This window comes from Trichechus manatus, unplaced genomic scaffold (assembly GCF_000243295.1).
Source record: "Trichechus manatus latirostris isolate Lorelei unplaced genomic scaffold, TriManLat1.0 scaffold00187, whole genome shotgun sequence".
Classification (NCBI taxonomy): Eukaryota; Metazoa; Chordata; class Mammalia; order Sirenia; family Trichechidae; genus Trichechus; species Trichechus manatus.
In genome coordinates, this window is record NW_004444123.1 from 631,977 (window position 1) to 648,996 (window position 17,020).

The 17,020-nt window shown below is 39.8% G+C and overlaps 1 protein-coding gene across 4 annotated transcripts in view; it reads right to left on the reverse strand.

The window, feature by feature from the left end:
* KCTD3 (potassium channel tetramerization domain containing 3) overlaps window positions 1-17,020 on the reverse strand; it is a 66,578-nt gene that overhangs the window by 14,281 nt on the left and 35,277 nt on the right. For all 4 annotated transcript variants that reach the window (XM_004387516.2, XM_023741702.1, XM_023741701.1 and 1 more), the window contains 4 exons: window positions 12,998-13,085; window positions 12,749-12,865; window positions 10,522-10,692; window positions 1,469-1,624 (listed from right to left, as the gene is read on the reverse strand). In XM_004387516.2, the coding sequence (XP_004387573.1) occupies window positions 1,469-1,624; window positions 10,522-10,692; window positions 12,749-12,865; window positions 12,998-13,085 (532 nt within the window). The remainder of the gene's footprint in view (window positions 1-1,468; window positions 1,625-10,521; window positions 10,693-12,748; window positions 12,866-12,997; window positions 13,086-17,020) is intronic.

Here is a 17,020-nt window from a genome sequence, read left to right on the forward strand (position 1 = left end):
GTCAGAACCGACTTGATGGCACCTAACAACAACTCATTATACTCTAAGTGGATGCTAACTGTATTTTTTAAAATTTATAATTCCTGTCACAAAGATACTCAATAAACATTTGTGAACAAATACAAACTTCAAGTTCTCAGCATCATGCAGAGAACTGGGATCACAGAGCAACTATTAAAACTGACAACACTCAGCATTTTTTCTAAAACCAGTAAGACTGTGAAAGTAAAATTCTCATCAGTAGCTTATGTTTTCTAAAGATAACTACTCTGAAATCTTTACTATCGGAGCTTATTCTGGATGTGTATAAATTCAACAGTTTCATGTAAATAAATTCTTATGTGTCTCTCCTATTCCCCGTCAGTGATATAATTTCTGCTTATAAAAATGATCAGAAAGGTGCGTTAGTTAACCAACAGGCCCTGCATAACTACTGTAAGAACCGTGATACGCAACTATGCACACAATATAAATTCTTTCAAATGAGTCCTTGGGGAAAATAATCTCCATGAAGACTGTCTGTGTGTGTGTGTGCATGTGTGCGAGTGCACGTGGGCATGGGTGCACGTACGTATGTAATGTACATGGAAAGACAAATCTAACTTTATGTGTAACTTTTGCTGAAATCAGAGTATCAGCAGAGACATACTAAGTTGTTTCCTAATGGACCATATTACCAATGCCAACCTAATTATTCTCAGTATATAACAACACCAGCCCTTTTCCAGCTTCAAATTTTATTTTCAGTAATTATTAGCAACAGAGGTAACAATATTTCAGGTTTCAAATGTGCACGACATTATGGCTTTTAACTATAAACAAAAGTGGTTAGCATTTAGAGATGCATTATTAAAATTAAGAAACCCCATTGTCGTTGAGTGGATCCAACTCATAGCAACCCTACAGGACAGAGTAGAACTGCCCCACGGGGTTTCCATGGAGCAGCTGGTAGATTCGAACTGCTGATCTTTTGGTTAGCAGCTGAGCTCTTAACCACCGCACCACCAGGGCTCCTTATTTAAATTAGAAAGAGTTGACTCTTTCTCACTGTGACCCCATGTGACAGAGAAGAACTGTCCTCATAGGGTTTTCTAGGCTGTAATCTCTACAGGAGCAGATTGCCTGGTCCTTCTCCTGTGGAGCTGCTGGGTGGGCTCGAACCGCCAACCCTCCAGGTAGTAGCTGAGCGCATAACTATAGTACAGCAAGGCTCCTCAGAAAATGATAATTAAGATGAAGAATCTGCTCTCATTACTTTTTTTCTCATTACTTCTTAAACCATAAAAAACATAGCAATAATATAATCTTGTGAATTCACAGAACTTGGTCAGAAACATACTACTAAATTTCTGTTTTAAGTGAGTTTCAAAATGAAGATGAGAAATTTCTCTCTTAGGTCTCCACGGGAGTTGGCATCGCTTGCGCAGCCCACAGAGGATTTACAAACACCCTGGAGAACCCAACCTACCTATGTCGTTTCCAGAGGGGTAGCTCCCGTGACTTTCCGTCTCCTCCAAAGACAGTATCTTGAACGATGCTAGAGGAGTAGAACCTGGCTGGGTAGAGATCATCCCTCTGAATCGTGTCACGGTCCAAGTACGAACATGATTATTATCTGCACAGACTGGGAGAGAGAGCACAAGAGATGTGAAATACAGACTGTACGAACATCACCAAAGTTACTTTTATGAACAAATTCTAACTTTTTTTTTTTTTACTATGATCTACATTAAATAGATCATAGGACAGATTAAATGGCAAATGATGTATTTATATTACAATTACAGTTAACATGGTATCTAGGCAACAAACCCCCAAGTGACTGTCAGTTTCTCGTACTGTAGGGGCTTGAGAGTTGCTGTGATGCTGGAAGCTATGCCACCAGTATTCAAATACCAGCAGGGTCATTCATGGTGGACAGGTTTCAGCTGGGCTTCCAGACCAAGACAGACTAGGAAGAAGGGCCTAATGGTCAACTTCTGAGAAGAATTAGCTAGTGAAAACCTTATGAATAGCAGTGGAACATTGCCTGATATTGTGCTGGAAGATGAGCCTCTCAGGTTGGAAGGCACTCAAAATATGACTGGGGAAGAGCTGCCTCCTCAAAGTAGAGTCGACCTTAATGACGTGGATGGAGTCAAGCTTTCAGGATCCTCATCTGCTGATGTGGCACGACTCAAAATGAGAAGAAACAGCTGCAAACATTTATTAATAATTGGAACGTGGAATGTACGAAGTAAGAATCTAGCAAAATTGGAAATCATCAAAAATGAAATGGAATGCATAAACATTGATATCCTAGGCATTAGTAAGCTAAAATGGACTGGTATTGGCCATTTTGAATCGGACAGTCATACAGTCTACTACGCAGGGAATGACAACTTGAAGAGGAATGGTGTTGCACTCATCGTCAACAAGAACATTTCAAGATCTATCATGAAGTACAATGCTGTCACTGATAGGATAATATACATACGTTTACAAGGAGGACCAGTTAATATGACCACTGTTCAAACTCACCCACCAACTACTAAGGCCAAAGATGAAGAAACTGAAGATTTTTACCAACTTCTGTAGTCTGAAATTGATCGAACATGCAGTCAGGATGCACTGGTAATTACTGGTGATTGGAATGCAAAAGTTGGAAACGAAGAAGAATTGGTAGTTGGAAAATACGGCCTTGGTGAAAGAAATTATGCCACAGATCACATGATAGAATTCTGCAAGACCAATGACTTCTTCATTGCAAATACCTTCTTCATCAACATAAACAGCAACTATACATGTGGACCTTGCCAGACGGAATACACAGGAATAAAACAGACTATACCTGTGGAAAGAGTCAATGGAAAAGCTCCATATCATCAGTCAGAACAAGGCCAGGGGCCGACTATGTAACAGACCATCAATTGCTCATATGCCAGTTCAAGTTGAAACTGAAGAAAATTAAAGTAAGTCCACTAGAGCCAAAGTATGACCTTGAGTATACCCCACCTGAAGTTAGAGACTGTCTCAAGAATAGATTTGACGTGTTGAACACTAATGACCAAAGACCACACGAGTTGTGGAATGACATCAAGGACATCCTTTATGAAAAAGAGATCACTAAAAAGACAGAAAAGAAAGAAAAGACCAAAATGGATGTCAGAAGAGACTCTGAAACTTGCTTTTGAATGTCGAGTAGCTATAGCAAAAGGAAGAAGTAATGATGTAAAAGAGCTGAACAGAAGATTTCAAAGGGTGGTTCAAGAAAACAAAGTATTTATAAAGACATGTGCAAAGACCTGGAGAGAGAAAACCAAAAGGGAAGAACACGCCTGGCATTTCTCAAGCTGAAAGAACTGAAGAAAAAATTCAAACCTGATTCTATGAGGAAAATATTAAAAGACACAGGAAGCATCAAAAGAAGAGGGAAGGAATACACAGAGTCACTATATCAAAAAGAATTGGTTGACATTCAGTCATTTCAGGAGGTAGCATACGATCAGGAACTGATAGTACTGAAGGATGAAGTCCAAGCTGCACTGAAGGCACTGGTGAGAAACAAGGCTCCAGGAATCAATGGAATACCAACTGAGATATTTCAACAAATGGATGCAGCGCTGGAAGTGCTCACTCATCTATCCCAAGAAATCTGGAAGACAGCTACCTGGCCAACCAACTGGAAGACATTCCTATTTATGCCTATTACCAAGAAAGGCCATCCCACCGAACGTGGAACTTATCAAACAATATCATTAATATCACACACACGTAAAATTTTGCTGAAAATTATTCAAAAGCAGCTGCAGCAGTACATCGACAGAAAACTGCCAGAAGTTCAAGCTGGATTCAGAAGAGGACGTGGAACAAGGGCTATCACTGCTGATGTCAGATGGATTCTGGCTGAAAGCAGAGAATACCAGAAAGATGTTCATCTGTGTTTTATTGATTATGCAAAGGGATTCGACTGTGTGGATCATAACAAATTACGGATAACAATGCAAAGAATGGGAATTACAGAATACTTAATTGTCCTCATGTGGAACCTGTACACAGATCAAGAGGCAGTCGTTCAAACAGAACAAACGGATACTGTGTGGTTTAAGGTCAGGAAAGGTGTGTGTCAGGGTTGCATCCTTTCACCATACCTATTCAATCTGTATGCTGATAATCTGAGAAGCTGGACTATATGAACAGGGCATCAGGATTGGAGGAAGACTCATTAACAACCTGCATCATGCACACGACACAATCTTCCATGCTGAAAGTTAGGAGGACTTCAGCACTTACTGATGAAGATCAAAGCCCACAGCCTTCAGTATAGATTACACCTCAACGTAAAGGAAACAAAAATCCTCACAACTGGACCAGGAAGTAACATCATAATAAATGGAGAAAAGACTGATATTGTCAAGGATTTTGTTTTACTTGGATCCACAATCAACACTCATGGAAGCAACAGTCAAGAAATCAAAAGACGCATCGCATTGGGCAAATCTGCTGCAAAAGACCTCTTTAAAGTGTTGAAAAGCAAAGATGTCACCTTGAAGACTAAGGTTCGCCCGACCCAAGCTGTGGTGTTTTCAATCAGCTCATATGCATGGGAAACCTGGAGGATGAATAAAGAAGACCGAAGAAGAACTGACACCTATGAATTGTGGTGCTGGTGAAGAATACTGAATATACCGTGGACTGCAAAAAGAATGAAGAAACGTGTCTTGGAAGAAGTACAACCAGAATGCTCCTCAGAAGCAAAGATGGCGAGACTGCGCTCAGGTACTTAGGACATTTTCTCAGGAGGTATCAGTCCCTGGAGAAGGACATCACGCTAGATAAAGAAGACCGTCAGCAAACGAGAAGACGACCCTCAGTGAGATGAACTGACACAGTAGCTATGACAACGGGCTCAAGCACGACAATGATTGTGAGGATGGAGCAGGACTGGGCAGTGTTTCATTCTGCTGTACACAGGGTCACTGAGTCGGAGTCGACTCCACGGCAACAACAGGTAACAAAAGTGAGAGAACGGAATGTGGTTTATCTTGCTGGAAATTTAAGGTATGAGTATATCTATGGATCCTTGTAAATCCAGCCAACAGGGTATAAACGTACAAAAGTTTAAACAAAAAATATAAGAGAATATGCCGAATGCTTTCCTGTTTCTGAGGCTAAACTTCTATACAGCAAACAAGCTGCCTAGTTTATTTTTTCCCATCACAGAGACTGTTTCTGTTTCTGCTACTCAAAAATTAAACAACCTAAATTAGGAGTTAAGGAGAAACTATCAGCACAAATGACGTACGTCAAACGCACTTTAAGAACCAGCAATGTCTCGCTCATTTGCAGTTGCACTCAGGAAAATTAAAGTTATGCACTAAAGCTGAGAATTATTTTTGTATCAAACAAGAGTCTGCATTTAAGAAATATGCTCCAATTACTATCATTTTTTGAATGACAATATTAAATGGGTATATATTGAGAAGTCTCCTAAGGAATATCCTATCTCGATTTTTTTGTCTGAATAAATACTCTCCTAGAAATTCAAAACACTGTATCACTAATGTAAGAACTGCACTTTTTTGACATGGTTTAATAAGAAAGTGCACCGATTTGCCATTTATTGTGATTTCAGAAAATTTGTTATTATTAGCAATGTGCTATGACTCATCAGTAAAAATTAGAAAATTATCTAAAAATTTCTTTAAAAACACACATTTCTACTTACTATAATATTACAGTTGCATATTTTAAACAAAACTTCAGAAAGGAAAGAAATTTACTTTTGGTAAAAAGCAGTAAGTAGTATCTGTACAGTTTTTATTTTTATGTGCTAAAATTCTCAATTTCTCAGAATGCCAGCTTTTCTGGTGAAAAAGAAGACATTTAGTTCCAAGCTATTTAATCAGCTTTGAGAGTAATCATTTCCTGGATTCACTACTAGGTTGCTAGGATTCAGAAAAATAGTTTAAATTTTTTTGGCCGATTCCATTGGGAAATCATGGCAATTTTGTTAATATTACTCATTACTTAAAGTTTTTATTTAAGGCATTAAAAAGAACAGTATGTGAAAAAGAATGCAATTACAAAATTGCTGACATCCACCAGGTGGCAGAAAAACACAGTGAGTGCACACTGATACTCCAGGTTTTCGTTCAACAGACATTTTTCTTGACAGATTTATTTAAATTTCAAACCTATATGAAATATCTAAGGTTAAACTACTACTAAAATTTTTACTGAATAGTCCTTTGGCATCACATCCTCCAGTAACATTACTACCATCAAGATAATAGCAATTATAGCTGAGTATCTCCGAGCACGAAGCCCTGGTGGTGCAGTGGTTAAGAGCTCGGCTGCAAACTAAAAGGCTGGCAGTTCGAATCCACCAGCCACTCCTTGGAAACCCTATGGGGCAGTTCACCTCTGTCCTATGGGGTCACGAGGAGTGGGAATCGCAGAGCACTGTCACTTAAACAGCACAACAACCCTGCAAAACAGTCTGTTTTCTCAGAGGACCAGATTACTTCATTTCACACAACCAATATGGATTCAGCACCTTCTGTGTACCTGGACTATGCTAAGCACCGAGACGAGGGTGGAGGACAAAGCTCCCTCTAGGGGAGGACTTGCGTTCTAGAAGAGGGATCAGGTGATACATCAGCCAACGACCGAATGGTGAGATGCTAAAACAAATCCGGACACGATTAGAGAGGACAGGCGGGAATCTGACTAACTTAGCCTGTGCGGCCAAGGAGGTCTTACTGAGGAGGTACTGGAAAGGGGGCCCAATCATCAGAAGGCGGCAAACAGGTATCTAGGGGAACAATACCTCAACTAAAGAGAAAAACACATGCAAAGGTCCTAAGGGATTTTTAGGAATTGGAAAGGCCAACAGGACAATGAAATGAGCAAGGAGAAACACTGGGGGGGTGGGGAGGTCCTGAGAGGCTCACAGAATCCAGAACAGGGAGAGCCATACTGGCCACGCGGTGATGTTTACATTTATTCTGATTACAATTTAGGGAAGTCAACGGGAGTCTGATCTAGCCTGTATCTTTAAAAAAGCTATTCTGGCTGTTGTGTGGAGTATAAACTACAGAGAGGCAAGACAGAAAGAGGAAAAGAGCTGAGAAGCTGCTGCAGTAACGGAGGAGAGAAATGATGATTTGAGCTATCAGGCCGGCAGCAATGGAGACCAAGTGAAGAGATCAGACGTCTGACACATGTCAGAGTAAAGCCAACGGACCTGACGGATTGTGTGAACGGAGGGGGTGAGGGGAAGGGAGGAATACAAGGTGATTTCTACATTTTCAGATTGAGAACGTGATGATATTGTGCACTAAAATAGCTTTTGAGAGAGAAATCAAAAGTTCTGTTTCGTCCAGGTTAATTCTGAGATGCTTACTAAACATACAACTGAAGATATAGGCAGTGGATCTATGTTTGCAACTCTGTGGATGATCACAGGTAGAGGGAAAAAATCTAGGAGTCAATAGCATACAGACAGTCTTTAATACTCAAACCAACAGGTAAAGTTCAGACAAGGAAGACTATAAAGCCTAGGAAAAGAGCCTGGAACAACCTAACACTCAGCAATTAGGTGAAAGAGGAACCAGCAGCAGAGTGAGACAGAGTCCTCAGCGAGGTAGGTGCGTCTATCCGGCAAGAACTGCTTTACAGAAGCCCAAAACAGACTGTCCCTGGAAGGAGGGAGCAGCCACCTGGGTGAAATGCTGGGATGTCAAGGGAAGGTGATCACAGAAAAGTGAACACTGGATCTAGGGATACAGAAATCCAAGCTGACCTCAGAAAGCAACTTCTGCAGCATACTGGGGGTGGAAGATCAACTAGAAAGGGAGAGGAGAATGGGATGTGAAGAAGCAAAGACAGGCAACTTTTTCAAGAAGTTCACTATGAACTGAGCATGGGATCAAAAGCTGTTTTGTTATTGTTGTTTGTCTCTAACATGGGTTATGCTAGAGCGCATCTGTATGCCAGTAAGGATTCTCCAGAGAAGGAAAGAAATGAATGATGTGATAGAGACAGAGTGTGATACAGGTAGGAAATGTGTTGGCACAACACAGGGTCTTTCGAGGAAAAGCCACTGTGTAGGTCCTTAAGTTAGAAACACGCTTTTTCAAAAAATCAGAATGAGGGATGCAAGCAACTAAAGGAAAACTAAACTGGGCATCTTCAAAATTAAAACCTGTGTCAAAGGACAGTATCAAGACAGTGAGAAAACATCTGCAAATCATGTATCTAGTAAGGGTTTAATACCTAGAATATATAAAGAATTCCTAAAACTCAAACAAAGAAACACTCAATTAAAGAACGAGCAAAGAACTTGAATAGACATTTCTCCAAGATATGCAAATGACCAATAAGTGCATCAAAACCATACTGTGATGCCACTTCACACCTAGCATGACGGCTACTATTAAAAACAAACAAACAAAAAGAGAAAACAGAAAGAAAACAAGTGCTGGCAAGGATGTGGAGAAACTGCAACCCTCAGCCAATGCTGGTGGGAATGTAAAATGACACAGCTGCTGGGGAAAAATCTGGTGATTCCTGAAAAAGCTAAACACAGAATTGCCGTATTACCCAGCAGTTCAACTCCAGGTATATACCCAAAAGACCTGAAGACAAGGACTCAAACAGATACTTCTATGCCAATGTTCCTTGCAGCATTATGCACAACAGCCAAAAGGTAGAACCACCCGTTTTCATCAACAGATAATGGATAAAGAAAATGTGATATGTACATACAAGGGAATACTATTCAGCCATAAAAGGATCTGATACAGGCTATCACATGAATATATTACGCTAAGCAAAATAAGCCAGACCCCAAAGGACAAATACTGTCTGATTCTGTTTATATGAAATACTTAGAATAAGCAAATTCAGATAGACAGGAAATAGATGAGAAGTTAGCAGGGGCTGAGGTGAGAGGCGAATAGGGGGTTACTGCTTAATGGTGCAGTTTCTGTTTGTGGTTATAGAAAGGTTTGGAAATAGTGATGATGGCTGCACAACACTGTGAATATAATTAATGCTGTTAAATTGTACACGTAAAAATGGTTAAAATGGAAAATTCTGTTATATGTATAGTTTACAACAAGAAAAAAAATTAACCCCCCACCACCTCCGGGGGGTTAAGTGGCCAAAACCTACCCCTGGGCCCTTTATTCATCTCAACTCCATTTAACAAAAGTAGCTCCATTTCAATCTGATTATCTACTGGGTCTCTGTATAATTTTGGAGAGTCACTGACCTGATCATAAAATTACCACAAACAAGGACACTCATGTATTTAATACTTACACTCTATAAAGAGCTGAAGTACTTAATTGTATCTCAGCGTAGTGTTATAATAATCTAGTTTTAATTACACCCCAAACAGACATTTGATACAAGCATATTCATTCATTCATGCATTTATACAAGGCCAAGGATTTTAGCTCCACTTGGTGTTGAAATCAGACTGCAGAACAGTAGAAGAAGCATCATTTTATATTAGGTAACCCTCACATAAGCAAACCCAGTATGTGAAAAAGACGTTAATAAAACTTGTAGGTTTGGCAAGAACTGCTCTACAAGAGATTTAACGTAAGATTCCTCAAAATACCAAGTCCTACTGATGTACCTGAGTCACAAATGAATTTTCATGAAGCTTTTCAGAAATCATCACACACCAAAATGATAAAGTTCCTTCAATGCAATTTTACTCTGTGACCACTAGGACTCGTTAAGCTTGAAAATGTAGTGTCTAAATTTTTAAAAACTTTATACGAAGACAGAGGAGGTTTGGTGGCGCACTGGTTAAGCGCTTGGCTGTGAACTGAAAAGTCAGTGGTTCAAACCCACCAGCTGCTCCGTGGGACAAAGCTGTGGCAGTCTGCTTCTGTAAAGATTACAGCCGTGAAAACCCTATGGGGCACTTCTACTCTGCCTACACAGTCATTATGAGTCCGAATCAACTCAATGGCAACAGGTTTGGTTTTTCTGATTTGGTTATATGAAGGTATCAGAACTGCAAACCCATAAAAACATTGCCGTCTTCAAATAATCTCTTTATATGTTCTACTAATTTTTAAAAATTTTAGATGATCAAACCCCAAAAAACACTTAATGCTACAACTTTAGTTATTAAACCCTAAGTCACTATAACCCAATTTATATTAAATTTATACTTGGAAAATTTCTCTAATAAAAAATTCTTCTCAACAGGATTATGGTATTTTGCAATAAAATATGCTATGAGAAAAAATATATAAAGAGAGCAAATAAAAGATAACATACTTCCTAAATTTAGGTATACTACAACCATAGCAAAATCAGAGAAATCTTTAAAAGAAAATCTTAACATTGCTTTAGTTATTAAGCTTTTCTAAAATACTTCTTTGGTATATTTTCCTCACATAAAACACTACTTTTATAGTCTTTTAATCTGTAGACGGGGTGTGGGAAATCACACATGGGGAGAGATTTTCCATGAGGTGGAAACCCTTACCAGCACTGCTAAAATCACTTTACCTGACACGAGATGCTTCTCCGACAGCATGATTTTTGTGACAGGACTTCGGTGAACTGTGAAAGTCTGGAAAAGCTGAGGGCCTGACCCAACTGTCTCTGGGTGTTGTACAATCACGCGTACTGCTCCAGAGCTTGTACCGTAGGCAATCTCGATCCAGTTACCGCTGACGCCTGTACAAAAGTTGGAAAGTGGTATATTAGACGACAATAAAAAGTAAGCTGCCCTTGCAAAGTCTCCCTGGGGCAGAGGAGACAGAGCTGAGTTAAGCGCTAGCATCAGCTCAGCATAGTATCTTATGACTTCTCTGACCATATTAAAATCATTATTTCCTTTATAAACCTTTTCCTAACCCTCATTCGAAGACAGAATTGCTCACTGCCTCCCTTGTACTATGTATTACGTTCTATCATGGGAACTCTCACACACTAACCCTGTATTTCCGTGTCTACCTGCACCTCTTCCCTGGTGACAGAGAGTGCCTTCTGATCCTTTTTTTAAATCTATGGCAGCATACAGAGTGCCTGAGAACTCTATAAATGTTTACTGAACTCATAAATCTGACGTGGTAAGAACATCGCTGAAACAACACAGTATTCCTAAAGCAATATTCCATATAACTTCTAGTCTAGAATGACCTTCTATTTCACTTTTGCTACAATATTGAATCTTCTTTGAATAATCACATAATATAGTATTATTCAACAATTTCGAAACACTGGACTATGGGGAAAAATACACACCCCTTACACTGTACTTGCCTCTTCTAATTATCTGTGGCTATCTCCTTTCTGTCAGGTTAGTTTGTGGCCTTTTTTATTTATTTATTTTTTTTATTAAAACACAAGTGACCAGACCCCATCACAAATTCCTACACTACTCCATTAAGGGTGGAACTCAGTGATCTATATTTTTAAAAGTTTTAAAGACAGAGAACCTTTTAGCTTTTAATAGCTGTTGTTTCTGATTCACTTAAAACAGGTGAATAAAGGAGAAAGAACATGCCACAGAAAATATCTCATAACCTAAAAGGTGACTCCACTCTCAAGCCTGTGAAGTCTCCCTGCTGCTGGAAAGGTCAAAAGCTCACTGATAAACCTTTCCCAGTTTTATCCTCACTTTTCAATTAGACAGTAAAAAAAAAAAATATAAGAACAGAACACCAGCAATTTCATTCATTTCATCCTGGAGCAGGGGTTGGCAACTGTTCCTACAAAGGGCAGGACAGCAAACTAAATTTCAGATGGTACGCGCCATACTGTCTCTGCCACAACTACCCAACTCTGCCATGGTGGCACAAACGCAGCCGAAGGCAACACTCCAATGAATGGACACCGCTGTGTTACAATAAAACGACTTACAAAAACACACACCTGACCAGCCATCCATGGTCTGCTGAGTCTTGTTTTAGAGCAACACAGATTAAATTCTACTATAATTTCAATCAAGTCCACTGGAGTACAGACAATATTTATTCCTTTCATACTGGAGATTACAATTTCCTTAAATGAATTCAATAAAATGAAGATCATGTACAAATACTTTCAAACCTATTAAGGGTACTACTGGACACATGTCAGTATTTCCTAGAATTCCTTTCATTAAAGGTAAATTTTAAATTTCCTATTTATGTTTACCTTTCACTATAAAATACAAAAATTCTTAATACTTTATGGAACTAATCTGCTAAATTCATTGCAGTGGCCTTATTTAGAAAGGCAAGAAAAGTTATATACACCAAACTTCCAAATAAAATATCTGAATCCACAACTTAAATGTAAAACTTCCCAAGGAGGTAGCCTCACTTTCCAATAGTCAAGGTACAAGAGCTTTTTTTGTTGTTGTTAAAAAAAATAAAAGTTGCTAATTTCAAAAAGAAACTAGCTATTGTATAGGAAGCCAAATGTATAGATGGATTTTTTTTTCTAATTTGTTGATACTGTTAGGATATTACTTAAATACAATTCAGAAGGGGAAAAGTTTTAATTTTCCACCTTAAATTATGTTTGTTCACTGGTCATGTTTGACTTCGGTATTAAACCAAACATAAACTTTAGACTATAGTTTAAGGATTTAGAGATAAAAGTTTCAGAGAGAAAACCCTTGGTGCTACAGTACAGTTCTCAACAAGAAAGGACTCACCAGTTCTAGTTGCGTAATAAGTCAATAAATAAAAACATGTTCTCAAAAAACAGTCAGGAATTTACACTAATTCTGCCGTGTACTAACTTGTTTTAGGTGTGAGGTAAACACTCAGAGCAGTAATAGCATCATTGGAGGGATCATGATAAAGTTCGGTTACAAGAAGATCATTATCCTTCATTCGCAAAGGGAACTTCTGCATATCTAAAAAATGAAAAAAAATTAAATAGCATTGAAATACATAGTGCATCTATTTAAAACTAAAAAAGGTTACGTTTTCTCGTTATTTTACAAGGCATGTTAAATAAGAGCGTTTACAGACGTCAGTACACTTACCTATGTAGTATATGGATCCGTTGTTACATCCCAGGAGAAGGAAAGACCCAGCAGTGTCATAGCTAGTGATAGGAACGACATCTTGAACCTGAAGCAACGAGATTACTGCATGTTAGATAATAACTGTAATCCATGTATTCTACTCTATTTCCTCAAAACTTCCATTCTTTTAATAAAAAGGACAACACCCCATGGACGGAGGGCTCATAAAGGGAACTTTCGCCACACACACGTGCACGGGCCCACACTCACCACAACAAGGACCTCTGAAGAACCACCAAGAGTTCCTTTTAAAAAAAAGATGTTTTATTTTATTTCCAAGTGCAGCATTTTCCTTTTTAAAATGCAGATAAATCATCTAATTCCTCCACACTTGATTTCCAGATCACAGCACATCAGAGCTGGAAAGCCAAGTCCAACCAGGTCCACTTCCCCTTCTCTCTCTCATACACAAGATTACATGACCTGCCCAGACTCACACAGTTACTAAGGGGCAGAGTCAGAAAGCCCATCACCTGCTTTCCGGGACAGTCCTTGCTCTCTTACTACTATAATTTTTGGAAAAGGCAGTATATTCTCTGTTCTCATTCTCCTTGTGGATGATTCTACTCTGTTTCCTAAGAAATGGCCAGACAAACCAAAAGCATTCTCATATACTTTTGTTTTTCCAGTACCTGAGTAAATAACCAAGGTTTTCCAAGCAACTCAATCTAGTCTACAAGTTACTAACTACTCGTGTTTGTGCTTAAAGAAAAGCAAAAGGGCATCAATTTTACTATCCTCCCCCAAAAAAGTGTTGGTTAAGAGTAGTGGCAAAGAGGTCCAAATGAGTCTTCCCTACTCATACAGATGGACGGACCCAGTGCTGCCATAAAGGGCCCCAACACAGCTTCGCTTGTGCAGGTGGTGCAGGGCCGGGCAGTGTTCTGTCCCGTTGTGCACAGGGTCACCAGGAGTCGGAGTCCACTCGACAGCCCCGAGCAACAACTTACAGCCAGACACGCATGTGAAACTTCAGAGATTACATTTAAATGAAATACCAGGCACCAAGTTTGGCACACAAAAGTAAAAAAGAGATTTCCAATCATTTAAGAAAGTCAAAAATGTTAAGGGACTTTTATTTATAATATTTGGTTCACACTTGAAAGGTTAAAACCTAAACGTTAGATGTTTAACATATGAGTACTCGTTCTGCACCAGATATTCTCCAGGAGAACAAGTACTGGACTGGAGATAAGGGACATGAGAGAACACTTTTGTTCTCTAGAAGCCTGTAAACTTGTGAGAAAGAAAGATAAAGGCAATTACAGCGAGGAGGCACTAAAATCTGCCGTGCAATCAGGTAACAGAGGAGGGAGGTGGGACCCTCATCTCAACGGGGGTGGTGTGAGAAGGGGACAGAGCAAGGAAGAGCTCAGAGAGGAAGTGAAGCCTGAAGTGTTAAGAGTAACTATGAGTTAGGTAGAGGAAGAGGGAAGGCACATCCAATGGAACCAAAACCAAGAACCAAACCCACTGCCGTCGAGTCAATTCCAACTTACAGTGACCCTACAGGACAGAGCAGAACTGCCCCAGAGTTTCCAAGGAGCGCCTGGTGGCTTCGAACTGCCCACCTTTTGGTTAGTGGTGGTAGCACTTAACCACTGCGCCACCAGGGTTTCCAACAGAACAGTAAGTATAAAAGCACAGAATCTAGGTCTGTTCTAATAAAAAAACAAAAAATGAACTAAAACTTGGAAATAATGATTATTCGAAGCTGTCCATGACCTCAGTACCTCTGCGTGTAACTTCCCGGAGTCATGCACAGTTAAGCCGCACTAGCTACCTCTCTGCAAAGAGCCAATCACCACCCTCCCAGGGCGTGCTTCTTTCTCATCAGAGCCAGCAAGTGCTGGAGCAGGTGAACGCTGAGAACTTTCAGTGATTTTAGCAAAGGTGTCTGAAGAATGCAGGATGACTGCTTTACATCCCCACGGAGCAACTTTCTCTCCCCAAGTTATTGCTGGTTGCTGTCGAGTTGATTCTGACTCGTGGCGACTCCATGTGTGCAGGGTTTTCAAAGCTGTGACCTTTCGAAAGCAGATCGCCAGGTCTGTCTTCCGAGGCGCCTCTGGGCGGGTTCGAAGCATCCACCTTTTTGCTAGTAGTCAATCGCTTCCCTGCACCACCCAGAGGCCCAACCCCGAGTTAGCGTGATCTTTTTTGGCTACAGGTCTATAAACAGAGCTTCCCCAGACTCTTCACCCCAGGAAGATGAGGACACACGAGGCTATGAGACTCCTCTCCCTTCTGAATCCACTTTTCAATGAAAGAATGACAGCAGCCTGGAGTTTCCAAGGCACATCTAAGACAAACATTTCTACCACTTTTTCTCTGCAAGGATGGGCTCTATGCTTAGAGCTTTCCTATCAAGTTCTGTTTCTGTTCTCCCATCTACCTCTCAGTACAGCGAGAAAAGAGAAAGGAGAGAATGAGGAGGTTACAGAGAGGCCAGGATCACTGATGCCGAGTTCTTCTCTTCCACCATAAGCAAGAAATCAGCTGTGATGTGGCCTCCTCCTTCTTACCCTAACAACTTCGTATCAAGAACCAGAGAAACCACACTGATCAGTGTATCTGGTTCAGTGACAGTGGTCATATGTCTGATATGAAATTGGAATTTCTGTCCCAAGGTAGCTAATTTCTAGGTGCATAATTGATTCACAATTTAAAAATCATCAGTTTATACTCTTGAGCAATGTAAGGACCCTAGAATCTTTTAACCACAATCTCTCTACCTGTATAATCATCATTATTTTTTGTAGTATGTTTTAATCCTCAAAAGGGAAGAAACAGCTTGGTATTTCTCAAGCTGAAAGAACTGAAGAAGAACTTCAAGCATCGAGTTCAATACTGAAGAATTCTAAGGGCAAAAAAACTGAATGAGGCAGGAAGCATCAGAAGAAGATGGAAGGAATACACAGAGTCACTGTACCAAAAAGAACTGGGTGACATTCAACCATTTCAGAAGGTAGCATACGATCAAGAACTAAAGGAAGAGGTCCAAGCTGCACTGAAGGGAATGGGAAAAAGCAAGGCTACAGAAATTGACAGAACACCAATTGAGATGTTTCAACAAACGAATGGAAAGCTGGAAGCTCTCGCTTGTCTATGCCAAGCAATTTGGAAGACAGCTAGCTACCTGGCCAACCAACTGAAAGAGATCCACATTTATGCCTATACCCAAGAAAGGTGATCCAACTAAATGTGGAAATTACTGAGCAATTATCATTAATATCACATGCAAGTAAAATTTTGGTGAAGATCATTCGAAAGTGGCTGCAGCAGTATATCAACAGAGAACTGCCAGAAATTCAAGGCGGATTCTGAAGAGGATGTGGAACCAGGGATATCATTGCTGATGTCAGATGGATCCTGGCTGAGAGCAGAGAATACATAAATATGTTTACTTGTGTTTTACTGACTATACAAAGGCATTCGACTGTGTGGATCATAATAAATTATGGATTATATTTCAAAGGATGGGAATTCCAGACCACTTAATGGTGCTCATGTGGAACCTGTACGTAGACCAAGAGGCAGTTGTTCAAACAGAACAAGGGGATACTGCACGTTTTAAAATCAGGAAAGGTGCGTGTCAGGGTTGTATCCTTTCATCATACTTATTCAATCTCTATGCAGAGCATATGATATGAGAAGCTGGACTATATGAAGAAAAACGCAGCAGCAGGAGTGGAGGAAGGCTCGCTAACAACCTGCAACATGCAGGTAACACAACCTTGTTTGCTGAAAGTGAAGAGCACTTGAAGCACTTACTGATGAAGATCAAAGACTACAGCCTTCAGTATGGAGTATACCTCAACATAAAGAAACAAAAATCCTCACAACTGAACCAAAAAGCAACATCATGATAAATGGAGAAAAGTTTGAAGTTGTCAAGGATTTCATTTTACTTGGATCCACAGTTAATACCCATGGAAGCAGCAGTCAAGAAATCAAAAGATGTATTGCATTGGGCAAATC